Raw genomic sequence first — 19,190 nt, 5'->3', positions numbered from 1 at the left:
TTCTTCATCAATGTACACACAATACCCCATAATGACAAAGCAAAAACAGGTTTTTATAAATATTTGCAAATGTATTAAAAATCAAAAACTGAAATATTTTATTTACGTAAGTGTAACGGTCGTCGTATGAAAGGGACCAAGGCGCAGCGGGTTGAGTGCTCATCTTAACTTTAAAAGAACACGTAACAAACAAAACAAGAAAACGATCGAACGAACAGTGTTGCAGGCTAACACACAGCAGTACAACAACAACTTCCCACAAAGGGACAGGTGAAACAGGGCTACCAAAGTATGACTCTCAATCAGCAACAACGATGTACAACTGTTCCTGATTGAGAGCCATACTAGGCCAAGACAAAGAAATACACAACATAGAAAACCATAGAAATACAAAACAAGAACATTACCCAAAAACCCTGGAACACATAAATCAAACACCCCTCTTACATAAATACATGTCCCATTAAACCCCGAACCACATAAAACAAATACCCCCTGCCACGTCCTGACCAAACTACAATAACCAATAACCCCTTATACTGGTCAGGACGTGACAGTAAGTATTCAGACCATTTACTCAGTACATTGTTGAAGCACCTTTGGCAGTGATTACAGCCTCAAGTTTTTTGGGGTATGATGCTACAAGCTTGACAACTGTATTTGGCGAGTTTCTCCCGTTCTTCTCTGCAGATCCTCTCAAGATCTGTCAGGGTGGATGGGGAGTGTCACTGCACAGCTATTTTCAGGTCTCTCCAGAGATGTTCAATTGGGTTCACGTCCGGTTTCTGGCTGGGCCACTCAAGGACATTCAGAGACTTGTCCCGAAGCCACTCCTGAGTTGTCCTGGCTGTGTGCTTAGGGCTGTTGTCTTGTTGGAAGGTGAACCTTCTCCCCAGTCTGAGGTTCTGAGTGCAGTGGAACAGGTTTTCATGAAGGATCTCTCTGTAATTTCCATCCTGCAGCATGATGCTGCCACCACCATGCTTCACCGTAGGGATGGTGCCAGGTTTCCTCCAGACGTGACGCTTGGCATTCAGGCCAAAGAGTTCAATCTTGGTTTCATTAGACCAGAGAATCTTGTTTCTCATGGTCTGATAGTCCTTTAGGTGCCTTTTGGCAAACTCCAAGCGGGCTGTCATGTTCCTTTTAATGAGGAGTGGCTTCTATCGAGCTCTACGGACAATTCCTTCGACCTCATGGCTTGGTTTTTGCTCTGACATGCACTGTCAACTGTGGGACCTTATATAGACAGGTGTGTGCCTTTCCAAATCATGTCCAATCAAAATAATTTAGCACAAGTGGACTCCATCCAATCAAGTTGTAGAACCATCTCAAGGATGATCAATAAATGTCTTTAATGTAGGGCTCATAAAATGTATTTAATCAGGCTCAGGAATCAGGCTTGAATTTTTTATCAAAGCTCTAATCAAATCCAGACATAAACCTATTTAAATGCATTATAATACTTAGAATGATATTTCCGGTATTGGCGGGAAATATTGGGTTACCCGGGAGAAAAGTGATTTATTGTCTGGATGGAACATTTGTAAAATACCAGGAAAATATTCAACCTTAGTTAACAGACAGTGCTCTCACTGTGGTAGACAGTGGAGACAGGTTGACAGCCTGGAGTTAGAGAGGACCAGACACTATGGCAGGTGGGCCCATCACACACCATCACAGCCTGTCTCATTCCATTAAGGAAGACACAAGGACTGGGACACACACACACACACACACACACACACACACACACACACACACACACACACACACACACACACACACACACACACACACACACACACACACACACACACACACACACACACACAGACAGTTTGTTTGAATATGTGTGATGGGTGGGAGAGATGTAATGTCGATAACTATCAAGGCTTAGAGATCTTTATCACACCCTCTTGGCCGCCATATCTCTTCTGCTCAGCAGATGGCGTGATTCGAGGAAATGGATGGATGGAGGGAGGGAATGGATTTCTCCTGTCTTTCCTTGGCCGAAGTTAATCACAAACCTCAGCCTGGAGCAAAGCTCTTTTTAAATTTGATCTTAAGGTTACTCGAATCCCTGGCTGTGACCCCAGTCTCCGAGGGGGTCTCAGGGGGAGTGGGATATGTAAAAATGACATTTCCATTTCACACCACACACTGTACTTGCAGTGAAAATGGACACATATAAGCACACCCTAGGTGACCTTTGATACATATTTAGGTGAAATCGGAAGTTTAAATACACTTAGGCCGGAGTCGTTACTCATTTTTCAACCACTCCACAAATGTCTTATTAAAACAAACTATAGTTTTGGTAAGTCAGTTAGGACATCTACTTTGTGCATGACACAAGTAATTTTCCAACAATTGTTTACAGACAGATTATTTCACTTATAATTCACTGTATCACAATTCCAGTGGGTCAGAAGTTTACATACCCTAAGTTGACCATGCCTTTAAAGAGCTTGGAAAATTCCAGAAAATGATGTCATGGCTTTAGAAGCTTCTGATAGGCTAATTGACATCATTTGAGTCAATTGGAGTTGAACCTGTGGATTTATTTCAAGACCTACCTTCAAACTCAGTGCCTCTTTGCTTGACATCATGGGAAAATCAAAAGAAATCAGCCAAGACCTCAGAAAAAAAATCGTAGACCTGCACAAGTCTGGTTCATCCTTGGGAGCAATTTCCAAACCCTGAAGGTACCACGTTCATCTGTACAAAAAAATAGTACGCAAGAATAAACATCATGGGACCACGCAGCCATCATACCGCTCAGGAAGGAAATGTGTTCTGTGTCCTAGAGATGAACGTATTTTGTTGCGAAATGTGCAAATCAATCCCAGAACAACAGCAAAGGACCTTGTGAAGATGCTGGATGAAACAGGTACAAAAGTATCCATATCCACAGTAAAACGAGTCCTATATCGACATAACCTGAAAGGCCGCTCAGCAAGGAGGAAGCCACTGCTCCAAAACCGCCATAAAAAAGCCAGACTATGGTTTGCAACTGCACATGGGGACAAAGATCGTACTTTTTGGAGAAATGTCCTCTGGTCTGATGAAACAAAAATAGAACTGTTTGGCCATAATGACCAACCGTGAAGCACGGGGGTGGCAGCATCATGTTGTGGGGGTGCTTTGCTACAGGAGGGACTGGTGCACTTCACAAAATAGATGGCATCATGAGGACGGGAAATTATGTGGATATATTGAAGCCATCAGTCAGGAAGTTAAAGCTTGGTCGCAAATGGGTCTTCCAAATGGACAATGACCCCAAGCATACTTCCAAAGTTGTGGCAAAATGGCTTAAGGACAACAAAGTCAAGGTATTGGAGCGGCTATCACAAAGCCCTGACCTCAATCCTATAGAACATTTGTGGGCAGAACTGAAAAAGCATGTGCAAGCAAGGAGGCCTACCAACCTGACTCAGTTACACCAGCTCTGTCAGGAGGAATGGGACAAAATTCCCCAACTTATTGTGGGATGCTTGTGAAAGGCAACCGGAAACGTTTGACCCAAGTTAAACAATTTAAAGGCAATGCTACCAAATACTAATTGAGTGTATGTAAACTTCTGACCAACTGGGAATGTGATGAAATAAATAAAAGCTGAAATGAATCATTCTCTCTACTATTATTCTTACATTTCACATTCTTAAAATAAAGTGGTGATCCTAACTGACCTAAGACAGGGACTTTTTACTCTGATTAAATGTCAGGAATTGTGAAAAACTGAGTTTAAATGTATTTGGCTAAGGTGTATGTAAACTTCCGACTTCAACTGTACATAGCCACACACACACCAGCCTGGTCACCTGTAATACAATTCAGTATTAGACATCCATCATGTGTGATGTCTTCGGCAGATGACGTGGAAACGTAAATGTAACATTGACCACTTCGATGAACGTCTAATTCTGACGTGGGACTGTGAGAGCTTGTTGCACAGCCCAACACGCATACACACACGCATAAGTGACACCCTCCTCACACCTCCTCCTATCTGTCCCCTGGGTAGGACTAGGGCACTCATCACAGGAGGAGTCAACCCTGCCGTCAGATTGTCACCTCCAGTTGTCACCAGGGAGTGACATAGTGTGACATAGAGGGCCTGGGTGGGGACAGTGGTGACAGGGTGACAGACATCTAGCTTGGCCTCAGATGATCCAAGCTATTGATCTGGACCTACAGTAGATACACAGCGTGTCTTTAGTAATGGATGACTTCCAGGACATTGACCAGTGGTAGGCAGCCTTTACATTTTAACATCTGAATAATTCTTATTGGTAATATGTAATGTCTTTTTTGTTCCTTCTACAGATCATGCTGAAGATCTGAGGATCTATCTCATCCACATGACTGAGGTAAGCAATGTGTGTGTGTGTCTCAGAGGGGCCATGCACGCCAGTGGAAATCACATTACAGGGCAGACATAAGGGCTGGCTCAGAGATTTAATGAGAATGGACCCCTCTCTCTCGCTCTCTCTCGCTCTCTCTCGCTCTCTCTCGCTCTCTCTCGCTCCTGTTATTTCTCTCCCTCTTTCTTTCACACTGAGTATCTTTCCAAACCAAAGCACTTAGGTCATTACTTTCAGACACAATACTGATCACAAACATAAATACTACTGACACTATACATTATGCTACTAATACAAAACTACCCTCTCTCTCCTCTCTCTCTCTCGCTCCTGTTTATTCTCCCCCTCTTTCTCTCACACTGAGTATCTTTCCAAACCAAAGCACTTATGTCATTACTTTCAGACACAATACTGATCACAAACATAAATACTACTGACCCTATACATTATGCTACTAATACAAAACAACCCTCCCTCCTCTCTCTCTCTCTCTCTCTCTCTCTCTCTCTCTTTCTCTCTCTCTCTCTCTCTCCTCCTCCTCATCTCCAACTTTTCCATCTCCATCCACTTGTTCCTGATCAACTGCCCTTGTCTGCCATGTTGGTAAAGTTTTGAAAAATCGGAATCCTCGTAAAACCTTGTTTACAGAGGAAACATGTGGCATCATCACCCCATTGCCCCGTTCTCCTTTTAAATGTTATCTGTAACCTAATTACAAGCATATGAATCTTTAACAAATCACAGCTTTATGTAAAAACCGTCCAGACAAGGTAGCACTGTTTGGTATCTGCCCACTGGCAATGGCAAGAAGAAGGGAAAAAGCTCCAATATTCAGCCATGTCTAATTAAGATGGTTATAAATAGCAACTGTTACGCAAGTGAGGAGGGAGGAGCCGCCCATGACTGGTGTGAGGAGTAAGAATGGTGCTTTTTGTAGACTGTAGTGTACACACACACAGACAGACAGATCTTATACGTTATGCCTTGTGATGGGATGTCTACTCCACTCTCTCCAGCCATTATCAAAGGAAGTAAATGTGTGTGTGTGTCTGTGTGTCTGTGAATGTGTGTATGTGTGTGTGAGCGCATGTGTATCTCAAACACGCACAGAGACAAGACATCATCACAAAATACATAATTCATTCAGCCTCAGTATCCCGTCAAACCTAATCCTTCTGTCCATGCCTCTCCCTTAACAGCAGCTATGCAACAGGATGGCTTGCACACACACACACACACACACACACACACACACACACACACACACACACACACACACACACACACACACGCACGCACACACGCACACACACATGCACATTCATCCATCATACCTAATTCAACCGTCATCACTTTCCTCTTGTTCATTTTCTGCCTGAAGGAACCAAGCATGCCAACTAAAACACTGCATGTACTTACAGATCCAAAGACAGATACTGAGTTCCATTTGAGTTTCAGTGCTGAGTTGAGTATGTATAGCACTCATACACACGTTGGGACTAAATAGTGTTGATAACCCCCTCTCATGGTTGATCCCCTACTTGATGCAGGGTGACTTGCCCCTAGGCCAGCCCCAGATACACCCCCTATATATAGACTATGGCCCGTCATTGCATTGGGAACTATTTCACTTTGGCTGTAAATCTGTGAAAGGTGATTAGAGGAATGTCCTCAGGGCAGAGAGAGGGGGAGAGAGGGAAGGGAGACAGGGAGAGCGGGAAGGGAGATGGGGAGAGAGGGAAGGAAGAGGGCGATAGAGGGAAGGGATAGGAGGAGATAGGGAAGGAAGAATGGGAGAGAGGGAAGGAAGAAGGGGAGAGAGGGAAGGAAGAGGGAAGGGAGAGGGAAGGACGAGGGGGAGAAGGTGAAGGGAGAGGGGGAGAGAGGGAAGGAAGAGGGGAGAGAGGGAAGGGAGAGGGAAGGGAGGGAAGGGAGGAGGGGAGAGAGGGAAGAGAGAGAGGGAAGGGAGAGGGAAGAGAGAGAGGGAAGGGAGAGGGAAGGGAGAGGAAAGGTAGAGGAAAGGGAGAGGAAAGGGAGATGGAGAGGGAAGGAAGAGGGTAGAGAGGGAAGAAGAGGGGGAGAGACGGAAGGGAGAGGGCGAGAGAGGGAAGGGAGAGGAGGAGAGAGGGATGGGAGAGGGAAGGGAGAGGGGAGAGAGGGAGAGAGGGAGAGAGGGAAATGAGAGGGAAGGCTGATCTATAGGCATTGACCACTGGGAGGTGTGACTTGATCACTGTTCTTCTGATTGAGTGCTCTGTGATGTGAGGAAATGAAGAGTGGGGCGATGACTGTGACCCTCCCTCTGGAGTGTGTGTGTGTGTGTGTGTGTGTGTGTGTGTGTGTGTGTGTGTGTGTGTGTGTGTGTGTGTGTGTGTGTGTGTGTGTGTGTGTGTGTGTGTGTGTGTGTGTGTGTGTGTTTGCGTGTTTGCGTGTTTGCAGCCAGGTCACCTTTTTTCCTTCATGTAGGTTTCAGTTTTTCTAGGGCATTGTGGATGGTGATGTAGGATGGGATGGTGGAGGTGGATGGGTGTAAGCGTCTACCTCTGATTCCAAAGGTTGCAAGTTCGATAGAAAGTTGTTTAACCACTACCATAACCGTTCGGAGTTAATGCCTAACCTGAAGAATTTGGAATTAACGCCTGAACATAACCCTAACATTAAACATTTGGAGTTAATGCCTAAACTTAAACTTAAACACTTCAAAATGTGACTTTTGGAACAACTTCAAAATTTGATGTTTGAAAAACATGGATGAACGTCTAATTCTGACATGAAACTGGTTGGTTTGCCCTTTCTAATGGCTGTATTACAGTGTGTGGGTGTGTGTGTGTTTGAGTGGGTTTTTCTGAATATGTGTGCATGAAAGAATGTGAGTAGTGTAATGTAATATAGTCTAATTAGATTGTTCCTCTCTGGCCTCTGTGCTGTGCGGTAATGGTAGTGTGAGTCTTATCTACAGCCCCTGGTCAGGGTCACAGAGTGTATGTGTGTGTTTTAACGGCATGTAACGGATTCATCGTCTCCTTACTCGGCTGAAATGACATGTTTCTCCTTCTTCTCTTCCGTTCATAACATAACATACGAGTGCAGAGCATTAGGGCTCTAATCATGTCCAGTCTATCTCCCTGGGGCTCTATCATATTCATACACATATGTGTCCGCATTCAGGGGGGAATATGTCCTCTCCAAGAGAGGGATAGAGCACTTCATTATGTCTGAGGAAACAACAATAAAAATGCTCTGTCTACTTTCTCACATGCACACACTTCTCAAAGCATAGTGTATGATCTGGAGGCCAGGGTGAAAAGGTGGAGAGGTTTTGGTTTCTGTTTTCTGTGCTTTATGACAGTACAGTATGACAGTTCAGTATGACAATATAGTAGCATACAGTGTTTGGACATAATTCAGTGCCTGATTCTTTATCCCCTCGTATGTTATTATTTTACTCCTTATCCACGTTTAAACAATTCACTGAACTTTGGATGATTGTGTTGAGGAGACCATTGGAGGAGAATGATAGCTCAGTGTATGATCAAATTGGTTGGTGTTGAGGGATTCAGATTGTTATTGTTAGTGCTGTGTGTGTGTGTGTGTGTGTGTGTGTGTGTGTGTGTGTGTGTGTGTGTGTGTGTGTGTGTGTGTGTGTGTGTGTGTGATCAAAGAGGATGAAATCTAAAATCAAACTCTAGCCATATTACATAATCAGCTGTATACAGTACTATGCCTCTCCACTTACCTAAACTATCGACAGTATGTAGCCGTGTGTGTGTGTGTGTGTTTGTGGACCCTGGTTCAGTAATATAGCTAGAGTTTGACTTTAGATTTCATCCTCTTTGAAAACAAACACACACACACACGTACTCATACAGCATTTACTTCCTTTGATAATGGCTGGAGAGAGTGGAGCAGACATCCCATCACAAGACCTGACCCACAATATCTGTCTGTGTGTGTGTGATTAAAGAAATCTAAAATCAAACTCTAGCCATATTACATAATCAGCTGAATACATTACTATGCCTCCCCACTTACCTAAACTATCTACAGTGGCAAGAAAAAGTATGTGAACCCTTTGGAAATACCTGGATTTCTGCATAAATTGGTCATACAATTTGATCTGATCTTCATCTAGGTCACAACAATAGACAAAAACAGTCTGCTTGAACTAATAACACACAAACAATTATACGTTTTCATATCTTTATTGAACACACCGTGTAAACATTCACAGTGCAGGGCGGAAAAAGTATGTGTTTAATAACTGGTTAACCGTCCTTTGGCAGCAAAAACCTCAACCAAACGTTTTCTGTAGTCGCAGATCAGACCTACACAACGGTCAGAAGGAATTTGGACCATTCCTCTTTACAAAACTGTCTCATTTCGGCAATATTCTTTGGGATGTCTGGTGTGAACTGCTCTCTTGAGGTCATGCCACAGCATCTGAATCGGGTTGATTCAAATTTTAGACGTGCAGCAATGTTTGTTTTGGACAGCAGTGGCTTCTTCCTTGGTGTCCTCCCATGAACACCATTCTTTTTTAGTGTTTTACGCATCATAGACTCGTCAACAGAGATGTTAACATGTTCCAGAGATTTCTGTAAATCTTTAGCTGACACTCTAGGATTCTTCTTAACTTCATTGAGCATTCTGCGCTGTGCTCTTGTGGTCATCTTTGCAGGACGGCCACTCCTAAGGAGAGTAGCTGAACTTTCTCCATTTATAGGCAATTTGTCTTACTGTGGACTGATGAACATCAAGACTTTTAGCGATACTTTTGTAACCCTTTCCATGTTTATGCAAGTCAACAATTCTTAATCTTAGGTCTTCTGAGATCTCTTTTGTGCGAGGTATGGTTCACATCAGGCAATGCTTCTTGTGAAGAGCACACTCACATTTTGTGATTATTGTTTTATAGGGCATGGCAGCTCTAACCAACATCTCCAATCTCGTCTCATTGATTGGACTCTAGGTTAGCTGATTCCTGACTCCAATTAGCTTTTGGAGAAGTCATTAGCCTAGGGGTTCACGTACTTTTTCCAACCTACACTGTGAATGTTTAAATTATGATTTGTGTGTTTTTAGTGTAAGCACAGTATCTTTGTCTATTGTTGTAACTTAGATGAAGATCAGATCAGATCAAATTTGATGACCATGTAATGGCTGTCGTCTGAAGTTGAAGGAGTGGACCAAAGCGCAGTGTTGTAAGTGTTCATATTTTATTTACTATGAAACACACAAACAAAAGAAACAAAAAAACTAAAAGCCAAACAGTTCCGTCAGGTACAGAATCACTAAACAGAAAACAACTACCCACAAACACAGGTGGGAAAAGGCTGCCTAAGTATGATTCCCAATCAGAGACAACGATAGACAGCTGCCTCTGATTAGGAACCATACTCAGCCAAAACAAAGAAATACATCACATAGAATGCCCACCCCACACCCTGACCTAACAAAATAGAGAAATAAAACGGCTCTCTCAGGTCAGGGCGTGACAGACCAATTTATGCAGGAATCCAGGTAATTCCAAAGGGTTCACATACTTTTGTGTGTGTTTTTTGTGTTTGTGTGTGTGTGTGGGGGTCCCAGGTTGTGTAACATAAGCAGGACAGTCACAGGGATCTCACAGCCTGGAAACTGTGTGTGTGTGTGTGTGTGTGTGTGTGTGTGTGTGTGTGTGTGTGTGTGTGTGTGTAAGGAGTGGGAAGAAGCACATGCATGCGCTCACACACACACACACACACACACACACACACCTCTGCATTATGTTTTCCGAATCCAAGCACACACACCACGCTACATATTATGCGTATATACACATAACTGTACACAGTTTACTTTGAGTCACACAGTATGCTACACACACTCCTAAAACCTGAAATGTACACCACTGAGCAGAGCAATGATACACACCAGTCTCATATAATGTGGTGGAATGGTAAGCTAGTTTTGAGATCTATATGTTGTTTGTGAATACTCTTCTCTTAAGTCCGTTAGCTAGTATTGTCTGTGTGGGATGGGTTATGCAATGATTGCTTTATTCTGTTCCCGTATGTAATGCTATTTTGTACATTTTGGGAGCAACACTGTATTCGTTTGCAGAAGAGGTAGAGGTCTTAGATTGCATTGGCTGAGTACTTTGATTCTGCGGGAGAGAGGTGAATTAGTCCAGCAGCTAATTGTTGGCATTGACAATGTTATCTCAGACACTGCTACTGTACCTCTTCTCACGGTCTTATCCTCTACCACAGAAATGGGCAACTGGCGGCCTGTTACAGCTGTCGTTAGAAGGAGTGGACCAAAGCGCAGCGTGGTATGTGTTCATGATTATTTATTAAACAATGAAACACTAGAACCAAAGAAACAAAATGAAAAGCCAACAGTTCCGTCAGGTAATGGATACAAAACAACTACCCACAAACACAGGTGGGAAAAGGCTGCCTAAGTGTGATTCCTAATCAGAGACAACGATAGACAGCTGCCTCTGATTAGGAACCATACTCGGCCCAAAACAAAGAAATACAAAACATAGAATGCCCACCCCACACCCTGACCTAACAAAATAGAGAAATAAACCATCTCTCTCAGGTCAGGGCATGACAGTACCCCCCCCAAAGGTGCGGACTCCCGGCCGCAAACCTGAACCTATAGGGGAGGGTCCCAGTGGGCATCTATTCTTGGCGGCGGCTCTGGTTCGGGAACTAGCCCCCGCCCCGCCCGCTGATCCCCCCTCTTCTGTGTCGCCGGAGGAATCAGACCATGGATCATTGCCGGAGGCTCTGAACTGCCGACCGCTGCTGAAGACTCTGGACTGCAGGCCGCCGCTGAAGACTCTGGGCTGCAGACCGCCGCTGAAGACTCTGGGCTGCAGGCCGTCGCTGAAGGCTCTGGGCTGCAGGCCGTCGCTGAAGACTCTGGGCTGCAGGCCGTCGCTGAAGACTCTGGGCTGCAGGCCGTCGCTGAAGACTCTGAGCTGCAGGCCGTCGCTGAAGACTCTGGGCTGCAGGCCGTCTCAGGAGGTTCCGGGCTGCAGGCCATCTCAGGAGGTTCCGGGCTGCAGGCCATCTCAGGAGGTTCCGGGCTGGGGAGCGTCGCTGGAGGTTCCGGACTGGGGAGCGTCGCTGGAGGTTCCGGACTGGGGAGCGTCGCTGGAGGTTCCGGACTGGGGAGCGTCGCTGGAGATTCCGGACTGGGGAGCGTCGCTGGAGGCTCCGGACTGGGGAGCGTCGCTGGAGGTTCCGGACTGGGGAGCGTCGCTGGAGGTTCCGGACTGGAGAGCGTCGCTGGAGGCTCCGGACTGGGGAGCGTCGCTGGAGGCTCCAGACTGGGGATCGTCGCTGGAGGTTCCGGACTGGGGACCGTCGCTGCAGGCACCGTGCCATGGATCATCACTACAGGTTCCGCGCCATGGATCATCACTGGAGGCTTCGTGCCATGGATAATCACTGGAGGCTCCGGGCCATGGATCATCCCTCCAGGCTTCTTGCCATGGATTATCCCTACAGGCTCCGGGCCATGGATCATCCCTACAGGCTTCTTGCCATGGATCATCCCTACAGGCTCCGGGCCATGGATTATCACAGGAGGCTTCGTGCCATGGATCATCACTACAGGCTCCGGGCCATGGATCATCACTGGAGGCTTCGTGCCATGCATCATCACTGGAGGCTTCCTACGTGGAGCTGGAACCGGTCTCACCGGACTGGGGAGACGCACAGGAGACTGGGTGCACAGAGCAGGCACAGGGTATACTGGGCCGTGGAGGCGCACTGGTGACCAGGAACGCTGAGCCGGCACAATTCTTCCTGGCTGACTGCCAACTCTAGCACGGAAACTGTGGGAAGCTTGCACCGAGCGCACCGGGCTGTAGTTGCACACTGGCGACACAGTGCGCATCCCCGCATAACACGGTGCTTGCTCGGTCACTCGCTCCCCACGGTAAGCACGGGGAGTTGGCTCAGGCCTCAACCCCGACTTGCCAATCTCCCCGTGTGCCCCCCCCATTTTTTTTGGAGCTGCCTCTCGGGTTTCCGAAGGTTGGGCTAGCTCCTCGTAATGTCGCCGTTCCGCTTTCAGTGCCTCTATTTCCTCCTTCGGATGGCGATACTCCCCGTCTTGCCTCTAGGGTCCCTTCCCATCTAGGATTTCCTCCCAGGTCCATTCTGACCACGCTGCTTGGTCCTTTGGTGGTGGGTAGTTCTGTTACGGCTGTCATTAGAAGGAGTGGACCAAAGCGCAGCGTGGTACGTGTTCATGATTATTTATTAAACAATGAAACACTAGAACCAAAGAAACAAAACGAAAAGCCAACAGTTCCGTCAGGTAACGAATACAAAACAGAAAACAACTACCCACAAACACCAGTGGGAAAAGGCTGCCTAAGTATGATTCCTAATCAGAGACAACGATAGACAGCTGCCTCTGATTAGGAACCATACTCGGCCAAAACAAAGAAATACAAAATTTAGAATGCCCACCCCACACCCTGACCTAACAAAATAGAGAAACAAACCGTCTCTCTCAGGTCAGGGCGTGACACGGCCCTTTTGAAGGCCCTTGTATTATTGCCCACCTCCCCCCAACAAAAGAATTATTACATATAGTATTGGATTTTTTTAGGAACTCAGTCGGGGTCTCAACTTAACGTTGAGAGTTATAATAGTAGAATACACAAGGTGCAAGTTAAAAATGTGGTTGTGCATCAGCAGTTTTTCTCTTGTTATATCAGTCACAGATAGTCACTCAATTAGCCATGTCAGCTAACATTTTTTTGATTGCTAAGTTAGTTTAGCGGCCAGCTATCTAAAGTTGTTATCAAATTCATATTACTGGCCTTGGTGGCCCAGTTGATTTTGTTAGTCAGTCTCACTCAGATGTCATATTAAAAATTGAAAACATTTCTCTCCACCGAATGGTAAAATGAGTAGGATTGCATGAAATGAGTTATAAAATGGCAAACGTTTCTCTCTGCACCATGGCAAAATGTGTAGAATTTAATGAAATTGGATATGGGTACACAGACCTGTGAGCAACTATGGCCCGCATGATGAGTTCAGAATTTTTGGGTGGCTCCCACCCCCATTAATGTTGCCCATCCCTGCTCTACCACTTTCTCCTCATCCTCTTACGCAGTGAGGCTGAGTGTATGACCTTTCCGTCCCCTCTACTGAGTCCAGGTCCCCTCAGACCCCCCTGTCCTTCTCTCTCTGATCTAGAGGACATCCTATTTTAGCAGCCGCTCCAAAAGGAACCAATCTAACCCAGATTCACATAGGAGACTGGAAATGTGTTTGTGTGTGTGTGTGTGTTTGGAAAGCGTCAAGTGTGTGTGAGCGAGAGAAAGCGAGGGAAAGCAAGAAGGTGTTAGAGTTGAAGGGATACGAGACAGATTAAGAGAAGCTCTGACAAAATTTACTAGGCTGAATTATCCTCCCTTGACCTTGTGCGTTGTGGTTCTCAACCGGGTCACCATGGGTAACCTAGCAGATCGGGTTGGGACCAAGAAGAGGTTCATCAGGGGTGCAGACTCCCTCCAGAAGCACCTGCTCTCTGACTGCACAGACGTGAGTGAATCTGGTCAACACTTCTGCTTGGTCTGCGTTCAAGAGACTCTAGAGTTTTTAGCGAGGAAACTGTTGTTTTGATTTAAGGTTCAATAAAGGTTGATTAGGGGTTATGCTCTTTGACTGTAAAGAGTAGAGTGTCCCTGGTCAACGGATCTGCTCAGGCTGCGTTTCAGAGCGTCTAGAGGAAACTATATTGGCGACAATAATGTGGGTTCATCAACATCAACGTTGGTAAAGGATGATGAACTAGTGGTGTGCTCATTACCTGTTCGAGTTGTACATGTCAACGTAAAGTGGTTTGATGACGGTGTTGAAAGGTAGTTTTAGTAGCCTCCCACCCTCTTCTTCTCTCATGAGGACAGACTATGTGGAGTTTAGTTCACACTTTCAACCCCATAAAATGTTATTATCCATCATACTTCAACTACAGGTTGGTGTTCTGAATTGCCTGTGAAGTGGAAAGCTAATTATAACTATAGATGAGATACAGATGATATTCTGCTATGCATTGTACATACAGAACTATAGATCATTTTGTCCCTTGTGTGCTCAGTTAGATGTTGTCTATAGAGGACAAGCAGTGAGGTATGGGTTACGTTCTAAGTGTAATCTAGTACAGTTACTAGTTACCTGTTCCAATTTTTTATCAGTAATGTAACTTTTGAATTACCCAAGCCCAGTAAACCAACCCGATTACTTTTTGTTTCTTTTGTTAAGAGGTATTAGAAGAAGACAAAAAGGATCCAGCAAACGCATTTGGTGTGTCATCATAGTGGTCCCTGACTTGTCGTCAGACTTGCTCAGGTGGAACAAACTTAAACTTGCACCTATTAAGGTTATTATGATAAACAAAAACTGAAACTAAAAAATGCATAAATAAATTGAAAAACAATTTAGTAAACTGAAATAAAATAATTAAGAAAACATTTTGAAAAACTAAAACTATACTGAAACTATTATCTTTGACTGCAAAACAAATTAAAATATATATATTTTTTATATTATAACTTTTTTCTAATGGGGTTATCGAGCTTCTGAATCTGGCGGGTAAATGCTGCCATAGATGGCAATTTTTCGAATAGACCTAGGTTGTGCATCACATTCACTAGCTACACTGTATATTAACAGGTGTGCCTCATTAAAAGTTCATTTGTGGAATATCTTTCCTTCTTAATGCGTTTGAGCCAATCAGTTGTGTTGTGACAAGGTAGGAGTGGTATACAGAAGATAGCCCTATTTGGTAAAAGACCAAGTCCATATTATGGCAAGAATGGCTTAAATAAGCAAAGAGAAACGACAGTCCATCATTACTTTTTGACATGAAGGTCAGTCAATACGGAACATTTCAAGAACTTTGAATGTTGCAAGTTGCAAAAACCATCAAGCGCCTATGATGAAACTGGCTCTCATGAGGACCGCCACAGGAAAGGAAGACCCAGAGGTATCTCTGCTGCAGAGGATAAGTTCATTAGAGTTACCATTCTCAGAAATTGCTGCCCAAATCAATGCTTCACAGAGTTCAAGTAACAGACACATCTCAACATCAACTGTTCAGAGGAGGCTGCATGAATCAAGCCTTCATGGTACAATTACTACAAAGAAACCACTACTAAAGGACACCAATAAGAAGAAGAAAGACTTGCTTGGGCCAAGAAACACGAGCAATGGACATTAGACCAGTGGAAATCTGTCATTTGGTCTGATGAGTCCAAATTTGAGATTTTTGGTTCCAACCGCCGTGTCTTTGTGAGACGCAGAGTAGGTGAACGGATGATTTTTGCATGTGTGTTTCCCATCTTGAAGCATGGAGGAGGAGGTGTGATGGTGTGGGGGTGCTTTGCTGGTGACACTGTCTGTGATTTATTTAGAATTCAAAGCACACTTAACCAGCTTATCTTCCACAGCATTCTGCAGTGATACGCCATCCCATCTGGTTTGCGCTTAGTGGTACTATCATTTGTTTTTCAACAGGAAAATGAACAAAAACTCACCTCCAGGCTGTCTAATGGCTATTTGACCATGTATAGTGATGGAGTGCTGCATCAGATGACCTGGTCTCCACAATCACCTGACCTCAACCCAATTGAGATGGTTTGGGATGAGTTGGACCGCAGAGTGAAGGAAAAGCAGCCAAGAAATGCTCAGCATATGTGGGAACTCCTTCAAGACTGTTAGAAAAGCATTCCAGGTGAAGCTGGTTTGGAGAATGCCAACAGTGTGCAAAGCTGTCATCAAGGCAAAGGGTGGCTACTTGAAGAATCTCAAATATAAAATATATTTAGATTTGTTTTACACTTTTTTGGTTACTACATGATTGCATATGTGTTATTTCATAGTTTTGATGCCTTCACTACTGTTCTACAATGTAGAAAATAGTAAAAATAAAGAAATACCCTTGAATGAGTAGGTGTGTCCAAACCTTTGACTGGTACTGTATATTTACAAAAAATATATATGGGAGATTGGAAATGATGCCGACAATTACATTGATGGAAGCCACAATCTGTCTGCAATATTAAAGCTGATCTACCCCTCCCCCACCCCAAAAAGAAAGGAAATGTGTATGACAGGACTATCTCAAATTGTGATTGAGGCTTCTAGCCTCCCACACATAAGGCTGCTTTCTGTCCCTAACATTAAAGTAAAACTCAAACTAATAATATAAAAACAAAATAGATATGTTTTTATCAAACTGAAACTGTATAAAAATGAGTAAATCCAGTCTGAAAACTAACTGAAACTAAACTGAATTTCAAATAAAAATCTAAAAACTAAAATCACAAAACTATAATAACATTGGTGCCTGTCTTCAATGTTGAATTGAATGTCATTGAGAAAACAGAAAGGTGTCCTCATATTTTCTTCCCACCAAAACCCTTTCTGAATTTCAAAGTAAACATCTAGTTTTTCAAAGGTTTCTGTAATATGATTTTTGTTGTTGTTGCTGGTAATGTAAGTGATTACAGATAAAGTTTATTTGTAATCAGATTATATTTAACTGATTACATGCAATCACTTATTCCCCAACCCTGCTGATAGGCCCCAACACAATCATCACATTTACCTAGGTGACAAATGAAGACTGAAGTATCACCAACAATGACCAAACACAGTAGTAATGATGACTAATGCGTGTTTACTTATCTAAATACAGTCTTTATCAAGTATCACCCATTGGATTTAGCCTGCCAGTTGTATCTGATTGCATTAACTGATCGTACCATCAATCACTTTGAAACTACACTTTGAGTCAAATGTCTTCTTCAACGAGTGTATTTCTTGCGCTGTTGGAATGAGTGATGAATGGAGGAGACGTGACAGATAGACGTAGCAGATAGATAGAGAGATGAAGTAGATAAAGTAGGTGTCCTCACAATGTGAAACGCATGACTAAGCTGGTATGACAGTGGGGGAGTCTTTACTTTAGCTTTCAGATGGGATACTGTGCATACAAACAGTCCTTTTTGTGTGATCTATTTGCAGAAAAGAAGGTCAAATTATTCATGGGCCACTTTTGGGTGTGACGTTTGTGTGCTTGGGGCATAGCTGTGACACTAGTTCCACGTGATGATGTCCTAAACGTCCAACAGACAACATTTTGACTTATTTTGTTAACATGGGTTGCAAGGATTTTTCCATCTGTGCGAGTGCCTGCCTTTGCATAAGTATGTGGGTGTATGTACGTGTATCTGCCCACTCCAAGACATTTCCATCACGGTTGACAACTCCACAGTTCCACCTCCGGGAGTGCAAAGAACCTTGGATTGACCCTGGACAACACCCTGTCATTCTCCGCAAACATCAAAGCAGTGACTCGCTCCTGCAGGTTAATGCTCTACAACATCCATAGAGTACGACCTTTCCTTACACAGAAAGTTGAGCAGGTCCTAATCCAGGCACTTGTCATCTCCCGTCTGGACTACTGCAACACTCTGATGGCTGGGCTCCCCGCTTGTGCCATCAAACCCCTGTAATTTAACCAGACTGCCGCAGCCCACCTGGTGTTCAACCTTCCCAAGTTCTCCCATGTCACCCTACTCCTCCTACACTGGCTTCCAGTCAAAGCTTGCATCCGCTACAAGACCATGGTGCTTGCCTGCGGAACAGCAAGAGAAACTGCCCCTCCTTACCGTCAGGCTATGCTCAAACACCCCAACTCGAACACTCTGTTCTGCCACCTCTGGTCTCTTGGCCCTCCCACCCCTACGGGGGGTCAGCTCCCACTCAGCCCAGTCAAAGATCTTCTCTGTCCTGGCACCCAAATGGTGGAACGAGCTTCCCCCTGACCCTAGAACAGCAGAGTCCATGCCCATCTTCCAAAAACGTCTGAAACCGTACCTCTTCAAAGAGTACCTCAAATAAGACATCCAAGACTCCCTTTCAGCACGCCTGTGTTTTTGCAGACAAACTCCTCCAACGACTCCATGATATGCAGCCTGTCATCCTCAGATAAGGTGGGCTGAGTGGTAACCACCCTGTGGTTGTTGTCAGCGAAACTGTGTTGTTTATGGTGGCAAACAATAACAGGGCTATGTCAGGGCCCTCCTCGCCTGGTCTGATTGCACTGAGAACTGCTTGACTATCTCTTTGTCACTGTACTGGGGCCGGGACTGATAGACTGTGTGGCTAAATCACAAGTTTAATAGGCTGGGAGAGATAGATTGGGCAGCCCTGACAGCGCCCATACATCTACTTGTAATGACATAAAGACTTCACTCAGTGGGATGATTGAGATCTTTGGCTTCGATAGCCTCCTCAGATCTAGCCTCCTAGATCAACTCAATTTGCAGCACTCTTGGGATCCTATGATGGACAAATGGTACAAACTATGTCTTTGTCAAAGAACAGTAGGTGGTTGTCACGGTTGTCGTCGGTGAATGAGGACCAAAACGCAGCAGGTATGTGAATGCTCATCTTGATTTTTAATTACTCTCAAAATGAACATACAAAAATAACAAACACGAAAAACGAACGAACGAACGAACGAACGAACGAACGAACGAACGAACGAACGAACGAACGACCATAACAGTCTGACTAGGCACACGGCTAAGCACAGAACAATCACCCACAAATAACACATACAAACACACCCTAATATATGGGACTCTCAATCAAAGGCAGATAGACAACACCTGCCTTCAACTGAGAGTCCCAACCCCAATCAACCAAACATAGAAACACACACACTAGACTAACCATAGAATTAACTAAACATAAACCAAAACCCGGAAATACTAAATCAAACACCCTTTAC

General features: G+C 44.4%; 1 protein-coding gene across 5 annotated transcripts in view; it reads left to right on the top strand.

Moving 5' to 3' along the window:
* LOC106565973 (regulator of G-protein signaling 3) overlaps window positions 1-19,190 on the top strand; it is a 202,382-nt gene that overhangs the window by 69,386 nt on the left and 113,806 nt on the right. For all 5 annotated transcript variants that reach the window (XR_006757932.1, XM_014133716.2, XM_014133701.2 and 2 more), the window contains one exon: window positions 4,330-4,373. Coding sequence is in view for 4 of the 5 variants with exons in the window: in XM_014133716.2 (XP_013989191.2) it covers window positions 4,330-4,373 (44 nt within the window). In the remaining variant the exon portion in view is untranslated. The remainder of the gene's footprint in view (window positions 1-4,329; window positions 4,374-19,190) is intronic.

This window comes from Salmo salar, chromosome ssa01 (genome assembly GCF_905237065.1).
Source record: "Salmo salar chromosome ssa01, Ssal_v3.1, whole genome shotgun sequence".
NCBI classification, from domain to species: Eukaryota; Metazoa; Chordata; class Actinopteri; order Salmoniformes; family Salmonidae; genus Salmo; species Salmo salar.
This window is presented reverse-complemented; position numbering and strand designations above follow the sequence as displayed.